General features: G+C 36.0%; 1 protein-coding gene across 6 annotated transcripts; it reads left to right on the plus strand.

The window, feature by feature from the left end:
- The first annotated feature begins 1,169 nt into the window (after nt 1-1,169).
- LOC101824210 (tear acid lipase-like protein) lies at nt 1,170-21,079 on the plus strand. Of its 6 annotated transcripts, none has more exons than XM_040745385.1 (11): nt 1,170-1,306; nt 2,128-2,235; nt 2,443-2,566; nt 3,592-3,790; nt 5,752-5,861; nt 7,976-8,112; nt 10,152-10,295; nt 10,771-10,842; nt 12,879-12,950; nt 13,530-13,701; nt 21,036-21,079. In XM_040745385.1, exons 2-11 carry the CDS (start codon nt 2,134-2,136, stop codon nt 21,062-21,064), a joined length of 1,161 nt encoding a protein of 386 aa, XP_040601319.1. In that variant the 5' UTR covers nt 1,170-1,306; nt 2,128-2,133; the 3' UTR covers nt 21,065-21,079. The 6 variants fall into 6 exon arrangements, with proteins under 6 accessions (XP_040601319.1, XP_040601312.1, XP_040601296.1 ...); XM_040745378.1 differs by lacking the exon at nt 21,036-21,079 and adding an exon at nt 15,903-15,949; XM_040745362.1 differs by lacking the exon at nt 21,036-21,079 and having other exon boundaries at nt 13,530-14,079.
- Nucleotides 21,080-22,360: the final 1,281 nt, after the last annotated feature.

Raw genomic sequence — 22,360 nt, forward strand, 5'->3', positions numbered from 1 at the left:
AAATTGATGTCCATTGTAAAGACAATCATTGTTTTACTTCCTTGTGCCAGAGATTTTAGAATATAATAGGTGCTTGATTTTTGTCAATTCTTAATACCAGGTGGCATCATCAAGGGAATAATACATGCAGAGAACATGTGATCTAGGAATAAAGAGCTGGGGAAAAGCATACTTTATTTTTAATATTATTTATTATTGTTGTTTCATTTTACTATGATTGTGTCTGAGTGTATGATGAGTGTGTATGAGCTTGTGTGCATCGCATGCATGTGCGTGAATGCACGTGAGTGTGCATGTGTGTGTGTATGTGCGTGCGTGCGTGTGTGTGTGTGTCAGAGTATGATTTTTGCAATCAATATCTCCTTCTACATTCACTTAGAATACATAGATAAGACCAAGCTCAGGACAGCTAGAAAGAGGAAACCTCAGTTGAAAAAATGTTTTCATTAGACTGACATGCAGGCAAGTCTGTGGAGCATTTTCTTGATTAAAGATGGAGGTTGGAGGGTCCAGCCCACTGTGGAGATGACATCCTTGGGCAGATGGTCCTGGATGGCATAAGAAAAGACACTGAGGAAGCCATGGGGAGCAAGCAAGTTAGCAAAATTACCACAAAGCCTCTGCTTCAGTTCCTGCTTCCTGCTTCTGCCTTGATTTCCTACCCTAACTTCTGTTAATGATGGACTATGATCAGGACATATAAGCCAAATGAATCATTTTCTCCAAAGTTGTTCTTTGCTACCAAGTTTATCACAGTAAAGAAAGCACACTAGGGCAATAATCATGTGTAGTCCCCAAGCCTTGGTTCCTAATGATTTGCCATGTATGTGTTTTGAATATCTCCCAAAATAGACAGCTTTTTTCCTTAGCTAAATTGCTAAAAACTACTTTCCAAGCCTGACTTTCTTGATGTTTGCAACATTTGTTAGTACACAACTCCATTTACAACAAACGGCAAAAGTATCTGATAAAACTGGGTACACCTGACACTTCAAAGCTGAAGAACTCTCTGATGTTTACCATAATGGACAGTCAGGGCACTGGGAGCTAAGAAACGTTATACCACATGACAAATCACAGACATGCAAAGTTCTGAAGAAATTTTTGGATCATTTCCATCTTGAGAGCTTTTCAAATGTTTGGTTTCTTAGCAAATGTCAGAGTTCACTGCAGTCAAAGCCACTGTCCTTATAGGGATAGTCTTCCAAAGAACATATTCACACAGATAATTACAAAGAGGAATGAACAAGGAGAACTAATATTTCAGTTACACTCCAGAACGCCTAGAGACTTTACATTGGTAACAGTGAGTATGAACTTGTGGTATTGCAAACTTTTTAAAATGTCAACTCATAATTAATATATTCATGAGTGAAGTTCATTCCATTCTAGGTACAGCACAACTCTCATTGAAGTTTGTCCCCATGATTTATTGCACTAAAGTTATTTTATGGAGTGTATCTTTCTTCTTTTCTCCATTGTGCTTTGATATTAATGATTTGTGGGGGAAAAATGCTAGAACACAGAGCAGGGTCTACAGTGTCTGGGCTCCCTATCAACGGGAAAGTGACTAATTTGTATTGAAAATATTATCAGTATTTGTACTTTTCTAAAGGTATGTTTACAAAAAATTTCAGAAGTGTTAGTGGAATATATCTGTGTTAATATTTCTCAAAAGAAATCTGGGTTGGCAGTAGTGGCTAGATAAAGTCTCTCTGAGCCACAAGCTTTAGTTTCATGTGACTGTTCATCCTTCTTTGCTCTCACATACCCCATGTTATGGTCCTTCTATCACTTTTCTTAGCTTTATTCTGTTGTAGTCAAGCTGTGAACTGTTTTGGGTTAACTTATGTAACAGCTTCATTGATTCATTGATGAACCAGATAATGATTCTGTTAAGAGAAGTTCCAAATACCTTTCCATGATATTTTGCAGTAAGCGGCATACAATTATTTAAGCTTCATAAAAAGCTAAGGGGCAGAAAGTAGTTTTTGAACAGTTTGGGTAAATACTTTGAATTTCAGCTGTCTTTCGAAAATTATAGAGGTATTTCTGAGTCTTATAGAATGATAACCTGAATTTACATGGGGCATGTACTATGTCAAGCTAATAACTATTTCCCAGCAGGTCTAAATGTGGTCGCTACTGAAAACAATTTGCTTTGTTCATGTAATTGGAAACATATTTTGTTTGTTGAAATCCAAACCAAAGAATCCTGAAGCCAATATGAATACTGTAAGTTATTCTCATTTATCAACACACTTCAAAGATTTGCTGCCATTCCACTCATTCTTTCCAAATTGTTGCATTCGTGATAATCTGAAATTTCTCTTTACATAAAAATCGTTACTAAATTCTAAAAAGGAAATTTACTGAAGAATTATGAAAGTGTCTAGATGACCAAACAAATGAAAGTCAATGTATTTCCTCTTCCACATTTAGGGTGAGATTATTTCCTACTGGGGCTATAAATGTGAAGTGTATGAGGTTGTGACTGGCGATGGTTACATTCTTTCACTTTACCGGATTCCATGCGGGAAGAATGAGACCATGGATTCGTGTAACAGTAAGTAACAAAAGTACTGAAATTTAAATGCATTCTGTGAAAATCCCTCCATCAGTTACCTCTAATAAGAAGCTCCCAAAGCTCCCTGGATTCTACATGCAAATCAGGAGTATGTGTGATACCTGCCATGCTAGATCCTATTACTACACAAATATGCACCATCTGTCTCACAAACTCAGATTTTGCACAGGATGAAAGCTCAGAATTCCTGCCTAAAAAGCCAAGAACCTCCAAGCACACTGACTCTGCAATGCTTGAGTTACTGCTGTGAGAGTTCACAATATCATTCTAGTTGGTTGCTGCTCCTGGTTCATTCTGACTGTATGTTTGGATGTGTCACAGATGATACTCATGTTCAATGAATTTTTGTTGGAGTTATTTATTGTACATTACCCATATTGCCTTTTGCCTTACATGAGTTTAGACTCTTCACTAGAAAATCATAAAGCTTGAAAATCTTATAAGTTAAAAACCTTAGGGAAGTTCATATGTATTCAATAAGGAGCAGGAAGAAAAATGGGCTCCAATGAGCACAGCGACTATTTTACTCTGAAGAAATTGCATGATATCTATGTATACATCATGAGGATAACCAGCTGTTAACACTTCTATTTTGATTACATCTTCACTGTGGCAAACAAGCCAACAAACAAAAAGACAAGCCTTGTTGCTTTTAATCACAGCACTGGGGAGGCAAAAGCAGGCAGATCTGTGTGAATTCGAGGCCACCCTGGTTGACATATCAAGCTCCAGGCCACCCAGATCTATACATCGAGACAGTATCACGAGACACAATCAAACAAGCAAAAACACTAGCCAGAAACCATAACAAAACCCCCCAAATCCAACAGTACTATGATGAGTGAAAATATTATCAAATATTTCCTAATAAGAAAATAGATGTCAAAGAGGATAACAAAGGATGCAAATATGAGAAAACTGCAATGATATACATGTATAAAATACAATGAGTTCCGTTATTTTATGTTCGTAAAAATCAATAATAACAAATGTTTTCTTTTAAGCCCCAAAGACAGCAGTATATTTGCAGCATGGGTTGACTCTGTCTGCTTCTGCTTGGATTCTCAACCCTCCCAATAGCAGCCTGGGCTTCCTTCTGGCAGATGCTCATTTTGATGTGTGGATGGGGAACAGCAGAGGCAATAATTATGCCAGGAAACACATGTCCCTAGACCCAAATTCTAAAGCATTCTGGGATTTTAGGTAAGAGGATTTTGGTATACTTTTCTTAAAACTCTATTTACCGTTTTTAAGTTGTCACAAATTTACTCAACCTGACTAAAATAACTTCATTAAAATGTCTAATAGCCGGGCAGTGGTGGCGCACACCTTTAATCCCAGCACTCGGGAGGCAAAGGCAGGCCGATCTCTGTAAGTTTGAGGCCAGGCTGGACCAACAGCCTCCAAAACAATACAGAGAAACCCTGTCTCGAAAAACCAAAAAAAAAGTCATAATAATATTTTGAACTCTTACAATTTACTTAATTTACTTTTTTTGTATTTAAGTATTTTATTTTTTTTTATTTTATCATTTTTTTAATTTTAAATAGCTTGTTTTACATGTCAATCCCAGTTCCCTCTCCCTCCCCTCCTCCTGCACTCCCCTTCCCCTCTACCCTCCCACCCTATTGCCAAATCCTTCCACATAGGGGATATCAGAGTCTGTCATTTTACTCTGGGTAGGGTCCAGGCACTGCCTAAGAGTCCAGGCTGAGAGAGCATCCCTCTTTGTGCTATAGGCACACGAAGACTGTTTGTATATCAGGGATAGACACTGATCCACAGCTCAGGGCCCCATAGGTTGCCCAGGCCTTCTCGCTGACACTCACATTTGGGGGGGTCCAGATCAGTCCCATGCTGGCCTCCCCACTGTCAGTCTGGGGTCCAAGAGCTCTCCCCTGTTCAGATCAGCTGTCTCTGCTGGTTTTGCCAGCCCATTCTTTGCCAATTTGCTCATCACTCCTCTCTCTCTGTCACTGGGTTCCTTAGGTTCAGTTCAGTGATTAATTGTGTGTTTGCCTCTGCTTCCATCAGTCACAGGATGAAGGCTCCCGGATGGTTATAGACATCAAGTTATCTGTGTGTATGTGTATGTATGTGTGTTTACATATGTGTGTATGCATGTGTGTGCATGTGGTGTGTATGTTATGTGTGTGTATGTATGTATGTATGTGTATGCGTATATGTGTGTATATGTGTCTGTGTATATATGTGTGTATGTGTGTGTGTGCGGGTGTGTGTGACTGTGTATGTACAGGAGCCCAGTGGTCCCAGGATTTGCATCCATTCCCCCTAGAGCTGGAGTTTAGATATCTGTGAAATGTTATTCAGACAAGTAAGTCTCCTGAAGAACCAAGGCATCAACAGAGCCTTGAATGAATGACATTTTAAAAGGTTGATAGGTAAATGTTTGTCTAAAATTTTATATGATTAGTTTAGTTTTAGTTTAATATAAAAGTAAAATTTAATATCATATATCTCCTTACTTGTAGCTACTAATCACTTTGCTATTTTGTCTCCTTCTTTTAGGAAATATTTCTTTGAGGTATATTTGAATAGAAAAAATGTTCATATTTTGTGTATACAATTTCATGAGTATAGACTTAAATTCTAATCATCTATAATTTTGTTTTTTACTTCTGTTGAGGCTTTTATTATTATGAAACAAAAACAGGGAATGAATAAAAGATACAAAATATACAAGGTTCATTTCTATCACAAAATTTCAGAAAATCTTTGAGAAACCTCTTCCTGTTTTCATTTTTGAAAATCCTCTAAATTTATTGATCATTTTAACATTTCTTACACACAAATAAAGACTAGTCATACATACATACATATATATCATGGGTATCTGGTATATTATCTTATAAATTCAGGTATAGAACAAATGCATTTAGAGATATAGTCAGTCACTTAATGAGCTCTGATCCTTGGCTCTGTACAAAGTGCCAAACAAAAGATCATTTCAAGGCATTGTGAGCATTGTAGGAAATAGGCATGTGATGGGTGAGCATGATGGGGCGTATGCAGTTGATATTTGATCAGTGTTATCTCAGTGCCCATGCATCCCTTTGGAAATATTTTCAAGTCAGGGCTTCCCCTCAAAAGATAATATTCAGCTATTATAATTAACCAAACTCTTTAATTTCTGTTTTATACAGTTTTGATGAACAAATAAAATTCGACATTCCAGCCATTATTGATTTCATTGTGAACAAGACGGGACAGACACAAATCTACTATGTTGGTCATTCCCAGGGCACATTTCTTGGTATGCTGAGAGAGAATAAAATCTGCCATCATGTAATTTTTAATTGTAAACCACATAAGCATTCTCTGGAAATAATTTTATTTATAGAAATGACATTTTGTTAGTATTTAAAAACATTCAAACTAGCCAAAAAATTAAATTCATTTGTTGCACTGGTTTGATTTGCTAACAGATGGCCACGTTTGTTGTTGTTTGGCACGGAGTGTTGCTGTGTAATCTGACTGGTTCCACCATGCAAGCCTCTGACTCCACTTCTCAAATGGTGTGATTACAGGCATGAGTGACTGCACTTGGCTAATCTTCAAAATAACAGAATAATAGACACAATTATTATCTGCTTTTTAAAATCATCATTTTAAAGATATGAGATATGTGAACAATGCAAAATGTGATAGAGTCACTTGGAATTCTTAGCACTTTTCAAAAATAGGCTTAATATATTGTTTTGATGTCTTTTACTAATTTCTTAAAGGAAGATTGATTTGTATATACTGTTTAGGAAAAGTCTTGTTCATTTGGTTACTGTGAGCAGTTCATTCTGAGGTCCCAGTAAGCAGTATTTTACTGGACTGATCTGAGGCATGCTAATTTACATAATGTGAATACAATAAAAATGCATGCTCCCAAACCTTATACTACCTGGAAAAAACATTTCTAATCAATTTTCATGCCAGTGGTTTGAAAATAGTCTTCTGCCTGCTTGGGTACTTTGCTGGCTGTTAGCTACAATCCACATAGTACACTAAAGAAATCTACTTCTCCCAAAACTCACAGTCCATTGAGGAAAGGATCAATACCACAGACCTTCATATTTACTGGGCCACATGTTTTCTCTTGAGGATGTCTTTGTAGGATATTCATTCTATAATGCTAATTGGTATCCAGAGTGTCTACTAGCTAGATGGGTGTAAATGGATCTCCTCATTTCCCTTGACTTGTCACAAGCAAAATTGTCTTCACTTGTTAATAATGTTCCCTAATAACAAAGAAATCCTTATTGAAGAACTACTGCAAAAATGGTAGTCTTAAACTATAATTTGATTATTGTGTTTGTGTACACATACACAGGCCCTGGGGTTGGAGGAACAGACAATTAAGAAGTTATAAATATCATTCTCCAGCCACAGAAGAGAGCATATCCAACTATTAGAGAAGATTTTAATGATAAAAAACTAAGTTGAAATTTAATGTCTTTATCTAAAGACAGGCTACTCAGTCCTTCTAACCAATTATCAAAATGTGAAGTTGTATACAAGTCTTCCATGCAAACCAATTTCAGTATGATCAAAAGGAAAATATTTAAAAGATCAATGTAATAGAAATGTTACCTTCTAGATTCCAAAATTGTAGAAGACATTAATTAATTTTATTTATTTATTTTGTTAATGAAATGTATTCGTTTATTTTACATCACAGCCACAGTTTTCCCACCTTCCTCTACTCTCATTCCCTTTCCCCACCAGTACCCCCAACTACTGTTACTGACCAGAGAAGGGCAGGACTCCCATGGGTGTTAACAAAGAAAGGCATATCAAGTTGAGGAAGGACTAAGCTTCTCTACTTGTATTGAGTCTGGGCAAGGCAACTCAGTATGATGAAGAAGTTTCGTGAAGCCAGGGAACCCACAGAAGGAACCCACAGAAACAACTAACCTAGGCTCATAGGAGCTTGCAGACTCTGTATGGACAGCTAGGGAGCCTGCATGAATCTGACCCAGGACTTCTACATATGTGTGCCACTGGTGTAGCTTGATCTACTTGTGAGACTCCTAGTGATGGGTACAGGGCTTGTCCCCAGTGCTCTGGCTGATTTGTCACTCTTTGTGTTTGTGTGTGTGTGTGTGTGTGTGTGTGTGTGTGTGTGTGTAATAATATAACACACTAAGTTATTGAATGTCTAGTTAAGCAAACAAAACCTTTCACAGTGACAGTTAAAATGTAATTTAAAGGAAGTATCCTAGTGGTGTGCTTCCAGGTGAATCAGAATTACCTAAGCAAAGTTTCACATATATGACAAAGAATACGCTTAGAGTCTCTGTTGCGATTAAAAATTACATGGAACTTGGAACCAAGAGAGAATAGGAAAAAGTGATCTATTCTCTTTTTTTCTTTCAGCTTATGGGGCATTTGCAACAAACCCACAGCTGGCCCAAAAAATCAAAGCCAACCTTGCCCTGGGCCCTGTTGTGACTACCAAGTATCTGTCAGGTGCCTTTCGAACAGTTGCATACATTCACCCAACAGTGATCAAGGTTTGTAATACTTTCTAGGACTCCCTCAGAAATAGAAGTTGGCTACAGTTCTCGGAAATACAAATGGTACCCAGCTAAAGACCAGAGATGCTGAGGCAATTCCATGCTGCCTGTCTCCTCAGGGTCTTTGTAACCACACACAGCTCTATAGCAGATACTGTATGTCACAGGTTGCCAGGCATTGTTATCTACCAGTGGATCAAGGATTTTTTTCTTTTTACCCATCTATTTTTCATTTCTGCTGAAACCTTTATTAATACATTTTATCATACAAATGTGCTATTTGCATTTGTTTTTAAAATTTTCTATCATATCTGGTTTTCAGACTGAAATTTCAATAGAGTGAATGGGATTTTTTCCCCTTTTAACTTCTCTTTCTTTCCATAGCCTTATCTGTAACATTCAGCTTTCCCTGTTGTTTTAAAATTTATTTTAATCACATCTTATACAGAAGGCTGAAATATATTAATTATGAATGCTTTGTTTACCAGAACACTACTGATCACATTTTTTTTGTATTCTTGCCATAGTTTGTCTCTTTATAGTGAGTCATCTAACTGACATTGAGTTAGAATTTGTTTGGTTTTTACGTGTAATTGCATAATGGCCAGTGACTCAGGATCATTTCATTTATGCAGAGAGTTGCACCTGACTCTTCTTAATAACTTTCTGATATTTTTATTTAATGCATTGACATAGATATACCCTGAAAAACAGATAAAATTGCCAGCTGTTCTTTTCTAATAATGACAATGGTTAACAGCCTTCAATCAAGGATATTAAAAACAGGGAAAATGACTTTCTTTTAATATTATTATTATTTATTTAAATTAGCAACTGCATGAGGAGCCAAATTTCAACATTAGGAGTTTTCTGGCTTAGTCTTGTCTTTTGAGACAGCATTTCTCAGCAAACTCGGCACTCACCAATTGGCTGGACTCATTGGCCATTGAGCTGAGGATCTGCCTGGCTCTTTTGACTCTGTGCTTGGGTAACAGACATACACCTGGCTTTTGGGATGCTGAGGAGCTGAACTCATGCTCTCATGCAGCATGCCCTTCCTCAGCTGAATAATCCAGCCCCATGCAGTGTTTTATAGTTCTGGTTTGCAAAGAATGTCAATAACAAACAGATATTCAATGTGGTTGATACGTATTCTCTTTACTGTAGCCAAAAAATGTGTTATTTGTCTTTGGTTGTTCTCATGACACCAATCTAAAAGATGTTTTACTGACAAATTTAGTAAATTTCATTCTATTCAAAAAAGAGAATGGTATTCTGTTTTACCTCTGTATGAATGTTAGAAACCAGTTGCATTATGTGTTATTTTATCAAGTTCCTCTGTTCATAGTCATTTGGGGCTTTTATACCTTACTTTCTAGGTAGCTTTTACAATTGTTTTGTGAAGTCATACTTTTTTTAATAATTTAACTTTGACAGAATCTGTTGTCATGTACTGGGCTGGTAAGTATGTAGAGGTTCTTGGAGCTGTGCCTGTTAACCTGAGTTCAAACCCTGAGACCCACTTGAAGGAAGGAAACACCTGACTCCTGACATGTGTCCTCTGAATTCCACACATGCACCGTGGCATAAAAAATGTTTTAAAATATTCTTAAGTGTCAAGTACTATAGATATTTTTTTCATTATCTAACTTATGCAGTAATTACTTTTCATAGTGTGTCACATGTCTAATTTTAAACATTAGTTTCTTCATTAGTTAGATACATTTATGGCTGACATAAATTAAAAGACATTTATTGCAGATGTAAATGAAAAGCCGTAATTCTCTCTCATTTAAATAATGACATAGGTAATCTCCATCACCTCAAATAATTCATTATTTATGAAAGTGTTTGTTCTGGAGCAGAAAAGAACTATTTAAGGGCATACCACTTAGGAGGCAGAAGATGTTATAGTGAACAAAACCGTATAAATTTATCAGTATATTGAAATGTTGCAATGCAACTCAAACTCCTTCTGTCATTGCTTCTTACTGGACAGTTGTCTCAGAACCATTATTTAAATATGTCATTTTCAGAAATTGATTGGAGAAAAGGATATAATGACCGGGAAAGATGATAATCATATCCTTCAGTTAATTTGCCATCAGCAGACAATCGTAACTGTTTGTAATAATTTACTTACAGTGCTATTTGGATATAACCCCAAGAATTTAAATGAGGTATGTGTAATTTTTGTCTTCGGGTCAGTGTTTTTTGATACTGCTAATGATACCATCCTCTTACTAGGTAAACATTAAAAATTCAAACTACTTGATTGTAGAATATAGAACAACTTAACTGACATAATATTTATAGCTCATTGTACAAAATTTGGCATAGTTTGCATATAATTTCTGAAGTTAATAATATGACCATAAAATCCAACTGTATTATGTATGAATGAAGTAATGTTTTTCTCTGATTTCTTTTCAATAATCACATTAAGATTAAGACTTCTTTCCAGAAATAGTTTATCTCCATTGCATACTATCATATAAAACAAAAATACTTAACTTCTTTGCTATGGTCAAAATCCAGTCTTTCCTTTCAATTGATTCAGGGAATATTTGATCATAAAAGTCACACAGTTCTGCAATACTATTTTAAACTTTCATACTCTTAGGAAGACACTAACCATGTTTTACTGTTTACCAGAGCCGTACTGATGTTTATGCTGGACACATTCCGGAAGGAACTTCAGTTAGGAGTATACTTCATTTTTCTCAGGTAAACCTTTTCTGCATTTCAATTCCTTTTCTCTTTTGTTTGAAATCTTCCTTCCTTGATGGGATGTTCAATACTCTATCTTGATGATGATGATGAGAGTAGATAGTAACAATGATTGTTTCTGATGCCAAGAGGACAAACACTGCTCTTTGGGGAAATGTTAATTGTGAAAAGGAATTTTTCCATCCTCATGTCTTCTAAGCAGTAAATTTTATCTTAAAACTTGAAAATTTTCGCCGGGCAGTGGTGGCGCACGCCTTTAATCCCAGCACTCGGGAGGCAGAGGCAGGCGGATCTCTGTGAGTTCGAGGCCGGGCTGGACCGATAGCCTCCGAAACAATACAGAGAAACCCTGTCTCGTAAAAACCAAAAAAAAAAAAAAAAAACTTGAAAATTTTCTTGGTGATCTCATGAACCTGGCCTCCAGAAGCCTTTAGCCATAGAGGGTAGAGATGAATGAACATTGTGTTTTTTAAAGAAGAAAATATATTTAAACTTAAAAACATAGAAAACTAGTATAAACCTTGTTTACAAAAAATTAATACTGTTTTACAAGTATCATGTATTAATGAAAAGTAGAAGTTTTATGTGCCTTTGAGTGAAAGCATAGATTGTGAGATATTTCCTTCATTCATTTTAAGATCTCCATGACAACAAAGTAGAATTAAGATGAAAATGGCCTTATCCTACTATGGCCATTGTCAATACATATGATAGTACCTATGATCAAGATGTATATCCTCTCATTTGGAATTTTTCTTCATTCATGGGTATTTGTTTTTTTTAAATTCATGTCTGAGCTGTATTCTTCAGTTGGCTCTGGACTCACTGGTATGAAGTTTCTGTATCTATTGGGCAATAGCCATAAGTGTGACATGTGTCAGATTTTAACAGGTATCTCACACTCTTACCTTGACTGGAGAAATCTGGTAACCACATCTCTGTAGTTCCAGAATTTTAGCACTATAAAAAGTCAGTGTACACATGTCTGAAGACTAGATTGCTATGAAGCACTCATCCCTCATTATTTTTACAGAGCTAAAGCAATTGGGTTTTCAACAAAAAGTACTATTACTTGACAAAATTCCTTCATCATGGAAATCATTGGAAATATTTTATACAAAATAAATTCTAAGTGAATGCAGAATAGTTCAATTCTAATTTATTTCTGATAGAAATAATACTTTGTGACAGGTGTTGAACTCAAATAAATTTTATTTTTAAAAAGCTTTCCTGTAGCCATCAAAATATTACCTTATTTCTTAATATATAACTTTATTGGTGTGCGTTTAGATAATTTAAAAGATGTGTGTGTCTGTGTGCATGTGTGTGTGTGTGTGTGTGTGTGTGTGTGTGTATGTGTGTGTACCTGTGTGAATGTTCTTGGATAATGGTGGACAGGTGTGTGTCAGTTTCTTGGAGAATGGATTCGCTTGCCTGTGGATAATAGAGAACATCCCTCATGTTCTCCTCTCCTCTTCTCTCCTCCTCTTTCTCCCACCCTCCTTGTTTCTTAGATTCTCTGAAAGTGTGGATTGTAGGCTGGTAATCTTTTGCTCTATATCTAATATCAATATATGAGCGAGTACACACCATGTCTTTTTGTGACTGGGTTACCTCACTCAGGATGGTTTCTTCTAGTTCCATCCATTCATTTACCAGCAAATTTCAAGATTCAATTGCCACTGAGTAGTACTCCATTGTGTAAATGTACCACATTTTCTTTATCCATTCGGTTGAGGGGCATCTAGGTTGCTTCTAGGATCCAGTTATAATTTTGTAAAATACTCTTCAAATTACTAATTTTCTTAATTATATCATATCTTTGCTTGACTGATTCAGAATTTATGCATATGTTTCAGTTTGCATTTGTCCAGGATTACATGATGTGATCATAGAGTTACAGTGCACATATATGTGGTTATATTGAATCTGACCCAATGGGTCACATGAAAAGGGATTGACACAGATATCCTTAATTCTTAGTAATTTGATATTGGAAGTTTTTGTAAGCAACAGCCTATTTTGACTTAAAGGGAATCAGAACGGGATTAGTCCAAGCTTATAACTGGGGCAGCGAAGCTCTAAACATGCAGCATTACAATCAGGTAAGTCTCCTTTTACTAACTGTAGTGATTCCTCCCTTTTTTGGAAAATGTATGAAAGATCCAAAGAAATGATTATTTCTTAAAAGATTGCTGAATATTTTTTTTACTTCCCAAGATATTAGTAGACGGAGGCCATAGATTAGCTTTAAAAGATTGGAAATACTTCTTTTCATAGCATTTTACATAGAAATATACATATCTATAGGTTATCTATAGTAATAGAAATCAATTATCTATAGAAATAGAATATAGCTTATCTATAGCTAGAGTAAAAAATATTTCTATAGCTTATCATCTGAACTTTACTACAACCTTACAACCTTTCAGATGGTTATTAATATCATCTCAACCATAAAGAATGTAAATTTCACAGGATTTCTAGTTTGATAAAATTATGTATGCTATATGATACTTTACCAGTAGTTCATTCCCGCCTTGACAAATGTTAAGAGTTCATAAATGTTGCCTTTGATCTCATGTATATAATCACTGAGTTGATTCAAGGTTAGAATTTAAATGTTACAGTTCCTTCTTTGATATGTTATAAATATAAGCATTCTGTTCTTCATTTTCTTTTAGTCTACTCCTCCAATATACAAGTTGGAGAACATGAAGGTTCAAACTGTCATATGGAGTGGTGGAAAGGATATTCTGGCAAATCACATAGATGTTAAAAACTTGGTAGCTAAAACCTACAATCTAGTTTATCACAAGAAGATTGATGACTATAATCATGTGGATTTCATAATTGGTAAAGATGTTACTGTAAAAGTTTATAAAAATTTAATTGAATTTATCAGAAAAGATCAATCAAAATGAAGTTTACAGCATTTTTCTGCTTATTTTGAAGAGTACTATGCTTTTTCCTTAATGAAAAGCATTTCTTGATTTCCTCTTTTTTTTAATGATCTTTGATGTAGTCCAACTCTCCTACCTTGCTCTGTAGACCAGGTTGGCTTCTAACTCAGAGAGTCTCCTGCCTCTACCTCCTGAGTGCTGGGATTAAAATGCATATGCCACCACAGACAGGCATAATCTTTGATTTTTAATCCTTGTATAATTTATATAAATTGTTTACATATATAAGGAAAGCATGAAATCTAATAAAATGTTCAATTCATCTTGGAAACTTTTCTAATTTATGCAATTTGAGAACAGGGCTAAATTTTATGTGAAATAATATTCCACAATAGTGACACAGGAAAAGGACACAAGATGTGTCTCTGGTGGATGCTGACTACAAAAATGCCTCTCATATTCATAGTGATTTCTTTCACTATTTATTATAAAATAAAATGTGGGGATAAACATTAAAGATAAAACCTGAGATAATTACAAGTAGCCATGACACATACCTTCAATGTCCATTTTGCAGCTCAAAAAGGCTCTGCAACCCCTTGACTTCACATCATTCTCTTCTCAAGGCCTTTCTTTTTCTTTTCCTGAGTCTTCCAGGGAACTCCATGTCCATTTCAGCTAGCTGAATGGGAATACTGCCTCTCAGCAGTTTATTTCATTGGATATCAAAACATAGATGAAGTTCTTTTAACACTTCCCCCTTTTGTCTAATAAAGAAAGAGTTCTATGTTTTATTTATTATGTACACAGTAAGTGTTCTGCTTACACATATGTCAGCTCGCCAGAAGAGGGCACCAGATCTCACTTAGATGGTTGTGAGCCACCGTGTGGTTGCTGGGAATTGAACTCAGGACCTCTGGAAGAGAAAGCAGTGCTCTTAACCTCTGAGCCATCACTCCAGCCCAAGAAAGAGTTCTAACTCTAAAGTAAAACTATATACAATAAAAATTATCATCATGTGTTTTCTAAATAGAGAGAAAAGTTATTAACCTTAACAAAAGAAACTATAACTATACAACAAGAGCATTTATCAAGTTATAAATACATTCACAATGTCTAGTCAGTTTGTACTTGACAAATTACAGAAAATACTCCATCATCTGTCCTCTTCTGAAGAGTCCAAACTTTTATACCTAATTCATTTTCTAGCATGATTAAGGAAAACTATAACTGTAAATATCTACTCTTTAACCTCATCAAAGACTTGGGAAGAATGTATTACCTGAGCAAACAGGTGTTGCAGAGCAAGCAATTTCCAAAATTATAAGAAGTATCTGGCTGCCTGTATAGTCACCCTAGGTTCCTATGTGATGTTGGGGAATCCAGCTTCAACCTACAGTCCTAGAATATCTGACAGACATTTCTGGGAGGCAGGAAATTTTGAAGGACTTACCATGTTTTTGGAAAGTATGTCAGTTCCTTTTCTTTGTGTCCTGTTTGTCCAGTTTGGACAGCATACTGTCAACAGTTAAGGCAAGATGTTTCTTGCCCAAATGGCAAGCTTTTGCCACAAAGAAAGTAAGCTCCAATATGGAAATTCTTTGATGCTCATCAGCCTTTTTTGAGGTATATCAGAGCTACCAGGAACAGGTATGTCTCACAGTCTAAAAAGTCTTATGTTATTAAATCATATTATAAGCCATATTCTGCAGCTCTTTGAAGTGTTTGAAGATTATGTATCTATCTAAAACATATCACTGTGTGACCATGAAAACACACCTAACATGACTATAAGTTTGATGGCTATGGATGGCTAACTATTAACCTGTATTTCTTTATTATCCTACATAGTTTTTAAGGACCAAAACTTTATATTACATAATTAAATGAGCTGCATAGGTAAAATATCTTAGACAAAAATAGAAATTCATGTGCAGTATGACAAAATAACCTTAAATATGTGTCAACATACACAAATATCTCAAACAAGAGTAAAAACATATATATATATAACATAACAAAAAACTTTAAATTTTTATCAATATACCAAAATCCATAGTAATGCAAACTTTTTTATATTAATAACTGCTTTAGGGATTAAAGTAGTCCACCCTTTTCCTATCATTCCTATATTCCCCATTTTTTTCTTTTCAGAAAATGGATCACTGAATCTAGCCTTTGAATAATATTTTCTTGAACATCACCAGTAACTGCTTGCTACCAATCCCCCTAAACAATGGCAAACATCCATAAATTTACTGAATGATCAAAAAATGTCTGCCCCACCTCATGGGAATGTGGACATACTGTTTTTTAGACTGTTTCCTGCAGATTTGGGGTGCTGGAATCTTTATAGGATCCTGAGAAAATGTAGATAATGGTGAAGTCCTGGGGAATCCACCTGTTTTTCAGGCTTGGTATGATGAGAAAATGCAAGTCTATCTGAAGTTCTGGATGGAGTAGTCTAAGAGATTGGACCATATTAAATAACCATTTTGAAATTGTCTGGATCAATTTGTAGTCCGCAGTTGATCTTTGGATGACATTTTTCAGATTAGTGGTGTTACCACAATCCCAGTGTAATGGTCATTGTGGGACCCCATCATCTTTTGGATATTTCAAAAGTCAGTGATAGGAATGTTCATCATTCACTGTGGAAAACTCATATTAAATGTCATATACAGCAGATATAAGAGAGGTTAAAGAACATGACCTATTAAATATACCCAGGATACACAGTCTTAATTTCTAAACACTTGCTTTAGACTCAAGTCTAAAATCACACACTGAAAGCTACATGAAGACTAAAGTTAGAATTACTTAGTACTCTATATGACCATCAATATCAAAGCAGATTTTTAAATTTGAGATAATAGTTATACCTCAATAAAAGCTGTCACGACAAAATAAATCCTAGGGATATAACATCAATGATACTCTCTAGATTTTGTTTTTCTTCTGTCTCATACCAGATGGCTCTTCTGACATAAGTCAGAGATTTTGGATTTTATTTTAACAAACATGCTTGGGTTTAGAGAAGGAGACAGCTACACTTCAACTCCAAAACCAGCTTTAGTTGTTAATTGAGTTGGGACTATATAAAATGCACATGCCTAACACATATGTAGAGAATAGGAAAACAGTTTGAAAGATTTATGAAATGTTATCCTGTTGGAAATATGCCATACCATTAGGTCAATTTCCTTCTTTTCTTAGGACATTTTTTTCCAGATGGTTCACCCATCTTTTTCAGATGCCTCATTTTTCCAAAGGTCTTCAGATTCCTTCATTGGCTGTTTTTATTCTCTTGGAAAGACAAAAAGAAAACCAGGCCCAACTTTAACTTTGGGGAGGTTTTCCTTTTTCCAGTTTGAATTGTCATGCTGCTTCATGAACCATTGTGTCTCTAATCAAAAGGTCTCTCACGTTTGAATTGAATCTTTAGAACTTTGATAGTATCCAAATCTTTTCTTCTCCTGTGGAAACAAAAGCAAAACCTCTTTCCCAATGTAACACACACTATGGTTTTCATTCTGGAGTCATCACATCTGTAAAGTATACAGGATGATTTAGTTCAACAGTTTTTTCTAGTATCCAATGTTTCCTTGAAGCTGGTATTCTCTTTACAATAGCATTTGGAAATTTTAAGGTTAATAAAGCATGGCACAATTTATCACTCATGGTCATTGGTACCCCTTACTGTTGATTAATCATTTCATTTAAAGTGTGATTAGATGTTTCTAAAAGTTATTGCCCTTTAAGATTGTGTGTTATTTCTGTAATATGCTTTATGTTGCAATATGTAAAAAACTGTTGTATTTTACGACAGATACATGCTGGACCATTGTCTTTCTTAATTTGTACAATTATTCCCATAATGTCCATAACCTCTAATAAGAATATTACAGGTATACCACATAATCCTAGAGGGCAAGCAGTTATAGAAAGATCTAACTGAACTCTAAACAAAATATGCTTAATAAACAGAAAGAGGTAGTAGAGACCACTAGAAATAGATTGCATCCTGATTTAATAAACTTTAAATTTTCTAAATGTTAATGAAAAAGAAACAACTGTAGAGATGCATCAGATAATAGAGAAAGCTGCTGAATTAAATCAGCCTGTATACTTCAGATGTATGTTGACTACAGAATGGAAACCAGAATATGTGTTACTTTGAGGAAGAGGTTTTGCTTTTGTTTCCATGGGAGAAGAAAAGCTATGGATGCCATCAAAATTGTTAAATATTAGATGCAAACAAGAAAGACTTCTTGATTAGAAAAGGTGATAGTTCATCAAACAGTATAACCATTTAATTTCAACTAACCTATAAGACTAACAAATGTTTTCATTTTACCAGATATAACTTGTCAAAAGGGAAACTCCCCAAAGTTAGAACTTGGGCAGGATTGTGATTTTCTCATTCCAAGAGAATGAAGGCATCCAACTAAGTAATTTGGAGACCACTGGACAAATGAGACATCTGAAGAAAAATATCCCAAGAAAAAGAGTAAATTGGTCTATTGAAGGTATATCACACCTCCAACAGGATAGTAAATAGTCTTTCAGTTATAAGGGTTATGAGACCAGTTCCAGCCCCTACCAAAGGTGAAATGCTTCTCAGGAGCATAGGAGAGTATTAAAGATTCTATAGTAACATCTTACACAGTCTGAGGCTCATGTTCTTTATTTCATGTGCTCTTTATTCTTCTGTTTCTACTCTAATAATCCTGTCCTACTTCTAACTTTTCCATGCTTCTTCTTCTAGCCTCTTCTTTTACTTTTTATTTTTATTCTTTTTTATTTTATATTTAAATTAAAAACAATCTTGTTTCACATATCAATCCCAGCTCACTCTCACTCCCCCCCCACCTACCTCTCCACAATTCTCTCCCAGCCCCCCACCCAATCCCCACTCCTTTCGCCAGGGAGATTAAGGCACTCCATATGGGATCTCTAGAGTCTGTCATTTCATTAAGGGCATGGCCTAGGGCCTTCACCAAGTGTTCAGGTTGAGAAAGCATCTCTCATTGTGGGATGGGCACGTAAGGTCCATTTGTGTGCCAGGCATACATATTGATCTACTACCCAAAGCCCCATAGATTGCCTAGGCCTCCTCACTGACACACACATTCAGGGGGTCTGGATCAGTCCAATGCTGGCCTCTCAGCCATCAGTCTGGGGTCCAAGATCTCCTCCTTGTTCAGGTCAACTGTTTCTCTGGGTTTTACCAGTCCAGTATTGACCCCTTTGCTCATCACTGCTCCCTCTCTGTCACTGGGTTCCAGGAGTTCAGTTCAGTGTTTAGCTGTGGGTGTCTGTCTCTACTCCCATCAGTCACTGGATGGAGGTTCTGGGACAGTATATAAGGTAGTCGTCAAACTCATTATCAGGGAGGAGCATTTAAGACAGCCTCTTCACTATTTAGTTTGCCAGTTGGTATCATCCTTGTAGATCTCTGGAAATCTCACTACTGCCAGATCTCCCCTCAAACCTAAAATGACCCCCTCCATTATGGCATCTCTCATCTTTCTCTCCTCTATTCTTCCCTGACTCAATCTTTCTGCTCCCCCATGTCATCCTCTCCCTTACTCTTCTCCACTCTCTTTTTCCTGGCTACCTTTCCCCTCCCCCACCATGCTGCCCGTCTGCTCAGGAGATCTTGCCTCATTTCACCTTCTCTGGGTTACCATGCATATCTCTCTTCTTTTATTTTCAAAACACTTTTCCTTTAGGAGCCTTGAAATGATAAAGAAGTTTCTCTCATTGGTCAAAAGCACATTCCTTGAGCAAGTAATAAGGAGCTGAGGCATGTATCACAACAAAGGGTCCAAGACCATAGGAGCAAAATGACCAGACAGGGAGGGCAAAGTGCCCAATGATAACTGTAAAAGACATATCTATTATTCATAGAATGGCATGTGAAAAATAGTCATGCTTTAACTATTAAAGTTAACGTGAGGTTATCTTGGGACAGCACTTTACTGTCTACTGACAGAGTGAATCCTGGACACTCTTACTCTCTATCTTTCCATGACCGATGGCTCAGCAATTTTAGACATGTCCTTGAGCATCTGTGAATGTCTCCATTGAGGTCTCTTTGCCTGGACACTAACACTGACCAACTATCTGTCATGGAAGATAACTGCAGGGGGGCAGACTTCTAAGTTTATATGAAGAACTGGTTGACAGAGCAAGGGTATTGACGGGTTACTTTCTTGTCAGAATCACACATTGCTGAAGGGAGTCATCCAATGTACCAATGCATAGGGGAAAATGTGCCCATAATTGATAAATACACTGCTGGAGTTTTGGGGATGAATCCTACCATAGAAAGGAATGCTATGGCTTCACAAGCAATTTACAGTAAGGACAGTGACTATTCATAAAGCAAGTACTCCCACCACCATGCATGTGGGCCTTCTCCATCTGATGATCCTGGTGAGTTAGCTTCATGATTTTGTCAGCTGAGCTCTCACTGCATAAATATGTGTTCTTTAGCATATAGTCCCAGTTTCATTAAAAATTAAAGTTGACTTTGGAGTTGGAGCATGGCTCTCACCTTTCTAAACCTCAAGCATGCTTGTTAAAAGGAAAATTCAAAATCTCTGTCTCATGTTAGAAGAGCCACCAGATATGGGATAGAAGAAAACTAAAATTAGTGACTATTCTATTGCCACTCATCACACAATGCTTTTGTTTTATTTTGACTCTTTAACCATTTTCTTAATGTATAAAATTATCTTATAAATTATAAAATTACTATGCATATTAAACTTTTTGTCATTATATTAATGGTCATATAAAGTACTAAGTAATTCTAGAAAAAAAGGCTTCATCTAGCTTCCTCTGCATGATTTGAAATTTGAGTCTTTATCATGTAACTAGGAATTAAGTTTTTGTACTGTGGATGTACATAACAAAATATAGCTCCATAACCTCTTCAAAATGTGCTGCATATGACATTTAAAATGCTTAAGTTCTCTGCAATGAGCCACGGCCATGTCTAACAGCAACCTTTGAAGTCTCCAAAAGAAGGATAGAGACCAACAAAGAGGATTCCACCAGGACTCTGATAAACACCACCCAAATATTGGCATTGAACTACTCACTGCTCATAACAGTTTCAAGGTGGCTAGTGGGATGGTCCAGCCTCACAGACTACCCTAGCCAGGGCTCTAGAGAATCCTTGCATTTTCCTATTACATAGAGATTGAACATCAAATGATAAAGCTAGTTCTCACAGGGTTTGAAAATTATCCCAATTTTTTTCTGTTTCCCCTAAAGGTGCCATTGCCCCAGACAGCAGAACATAACGTTGAGAATGCAATGCCCACATTTCCAAGAGGTGGGTTGGACGGTTTTTGGTCAATCCGTGGGTTATGGCTATTTGTCACAGCTTAGGATGGTGTTTGCAAGTTGTTATTGGTAAAGGTCAGGAAAAAACTCCAACAAACGAAATTATGCTCTGAGATTTTTTTCTGCAAAGAAAAAGGGTTTATAGATATGATAAATAGGATAAAAGGGTAGATTATTGAATCTACTTTTAAACCAAAAGAATAACTGCTAGTCTTAAATATTTTACATTGGTATGGATTTTGGCATATTAATAAAAAATTCAGTTTATCATTGTTATACAGGATATATGTTTCTACTCTCTTTTCAGATATTTTTTTATATTTATACAAATTTGAAGTGATTTTTGTTAGAACATACCATGCATACATTTCTACTCTTGTTCAGGATATTGTACCTATTAGCTCATTCAACAATATAATGCAAATTTCTAGTCCTTGAAAGATAGTATTACAAACTAATTAGGATAATGAAGAAATGCTGGTTAGTAGTCTCCTATTACAATCAAACTTGTAGGTATTTTAGATATGCTTTAAGGTCAAATAGAGATATAATTTAGGTAGATAGACAGTCTTCACACACTTAAGAGATCTCCAGAATACGGCACTTAAGATGTTTTAATGGTATAAGGTAAGTTCTCTTTTTTATGAGAATGAAATAAGTCTGCTCCTGGCACCATCAATCTACTTTGACATGTCAAACATGGAATCCATTCCCATCTAAAAGAGACATAACTTAGACTTTCAAGGAATTTTAACTGAAGAAAAGAATTTGTGATAGTGTTTGGTCTTGGTTAAGCTAGCACAGTACTAAGGCTTTACTATTAGTCAATACTGCTAAACGTTTCATAAATGAACTGTAAATTATAAATGTTCTTTCAAAAATAATTAATTTATTTTACATCCTTACTGCACTTTACCCTTTTTCTTCTTCCATTCCCTTCCACCCGCCCACATCTTCCCTCTACCCTGCTTCCAAACCACTCCTTTATTTCTGTTCAGAAAGTGGCAGGCCTTCCATGTATACCAACAAAGCATAGCATATCAAGTTGCTATAAGAATAAGCTCCCCCTCTTTTATTAAGGCTGTACAAAGTAATTCAATATGAGAAATAGTTTCCTGAGAGTCAGCCAAAGAGTTAGGGATACTCCTGTTGTCATCGCTAGGAGTTCTACATATAGACAAAGCTATACAACTATTACATTTCTTATACAGGGCCTAAGTCAGTCACATGCAGGCTCCCGGGTTGACAGAAGT

Source organism: Mesocricetus auratus, unplaced genomic scaffold (genome assembly GCF_017639785.1).
Source record: "Mesocricetus auratus isolate SY011 unplaced genomic scaffold, BCM_Maur_2.0 Super-Scaffold_4256, whole genome shotgun sequence".
NCBI classification, from domain to species: Eukaryota; Metazoa; Chordata; class Mammalia; order Rodentia; family Cricetidae; genus Mesocricetus; species Mesocricetus auratus.

Coding starts and splice junctions, on each gene's coding strand:
- LOC101824210 (XM_040745362.1), top strand. CDS start 2,134: ATGTGGTCGCTACTGAAAACAATTTGCTTTGTTCATGTAATTGGAAAC. Junction 2,236..2,442: donor CTGAAGCCAATATGAATACT/GTAAGTTATTCT, acceptor TTCCACATTTAG/GGTGAGATTATTTCCTACTG. Junction 2,567..3,591: donor GACCATGGATTCGTGTAACA/GTAAGTAACAAA, acceptor TTTTCTTTTAAG/CCCCAAAGACAGCAGTATAT.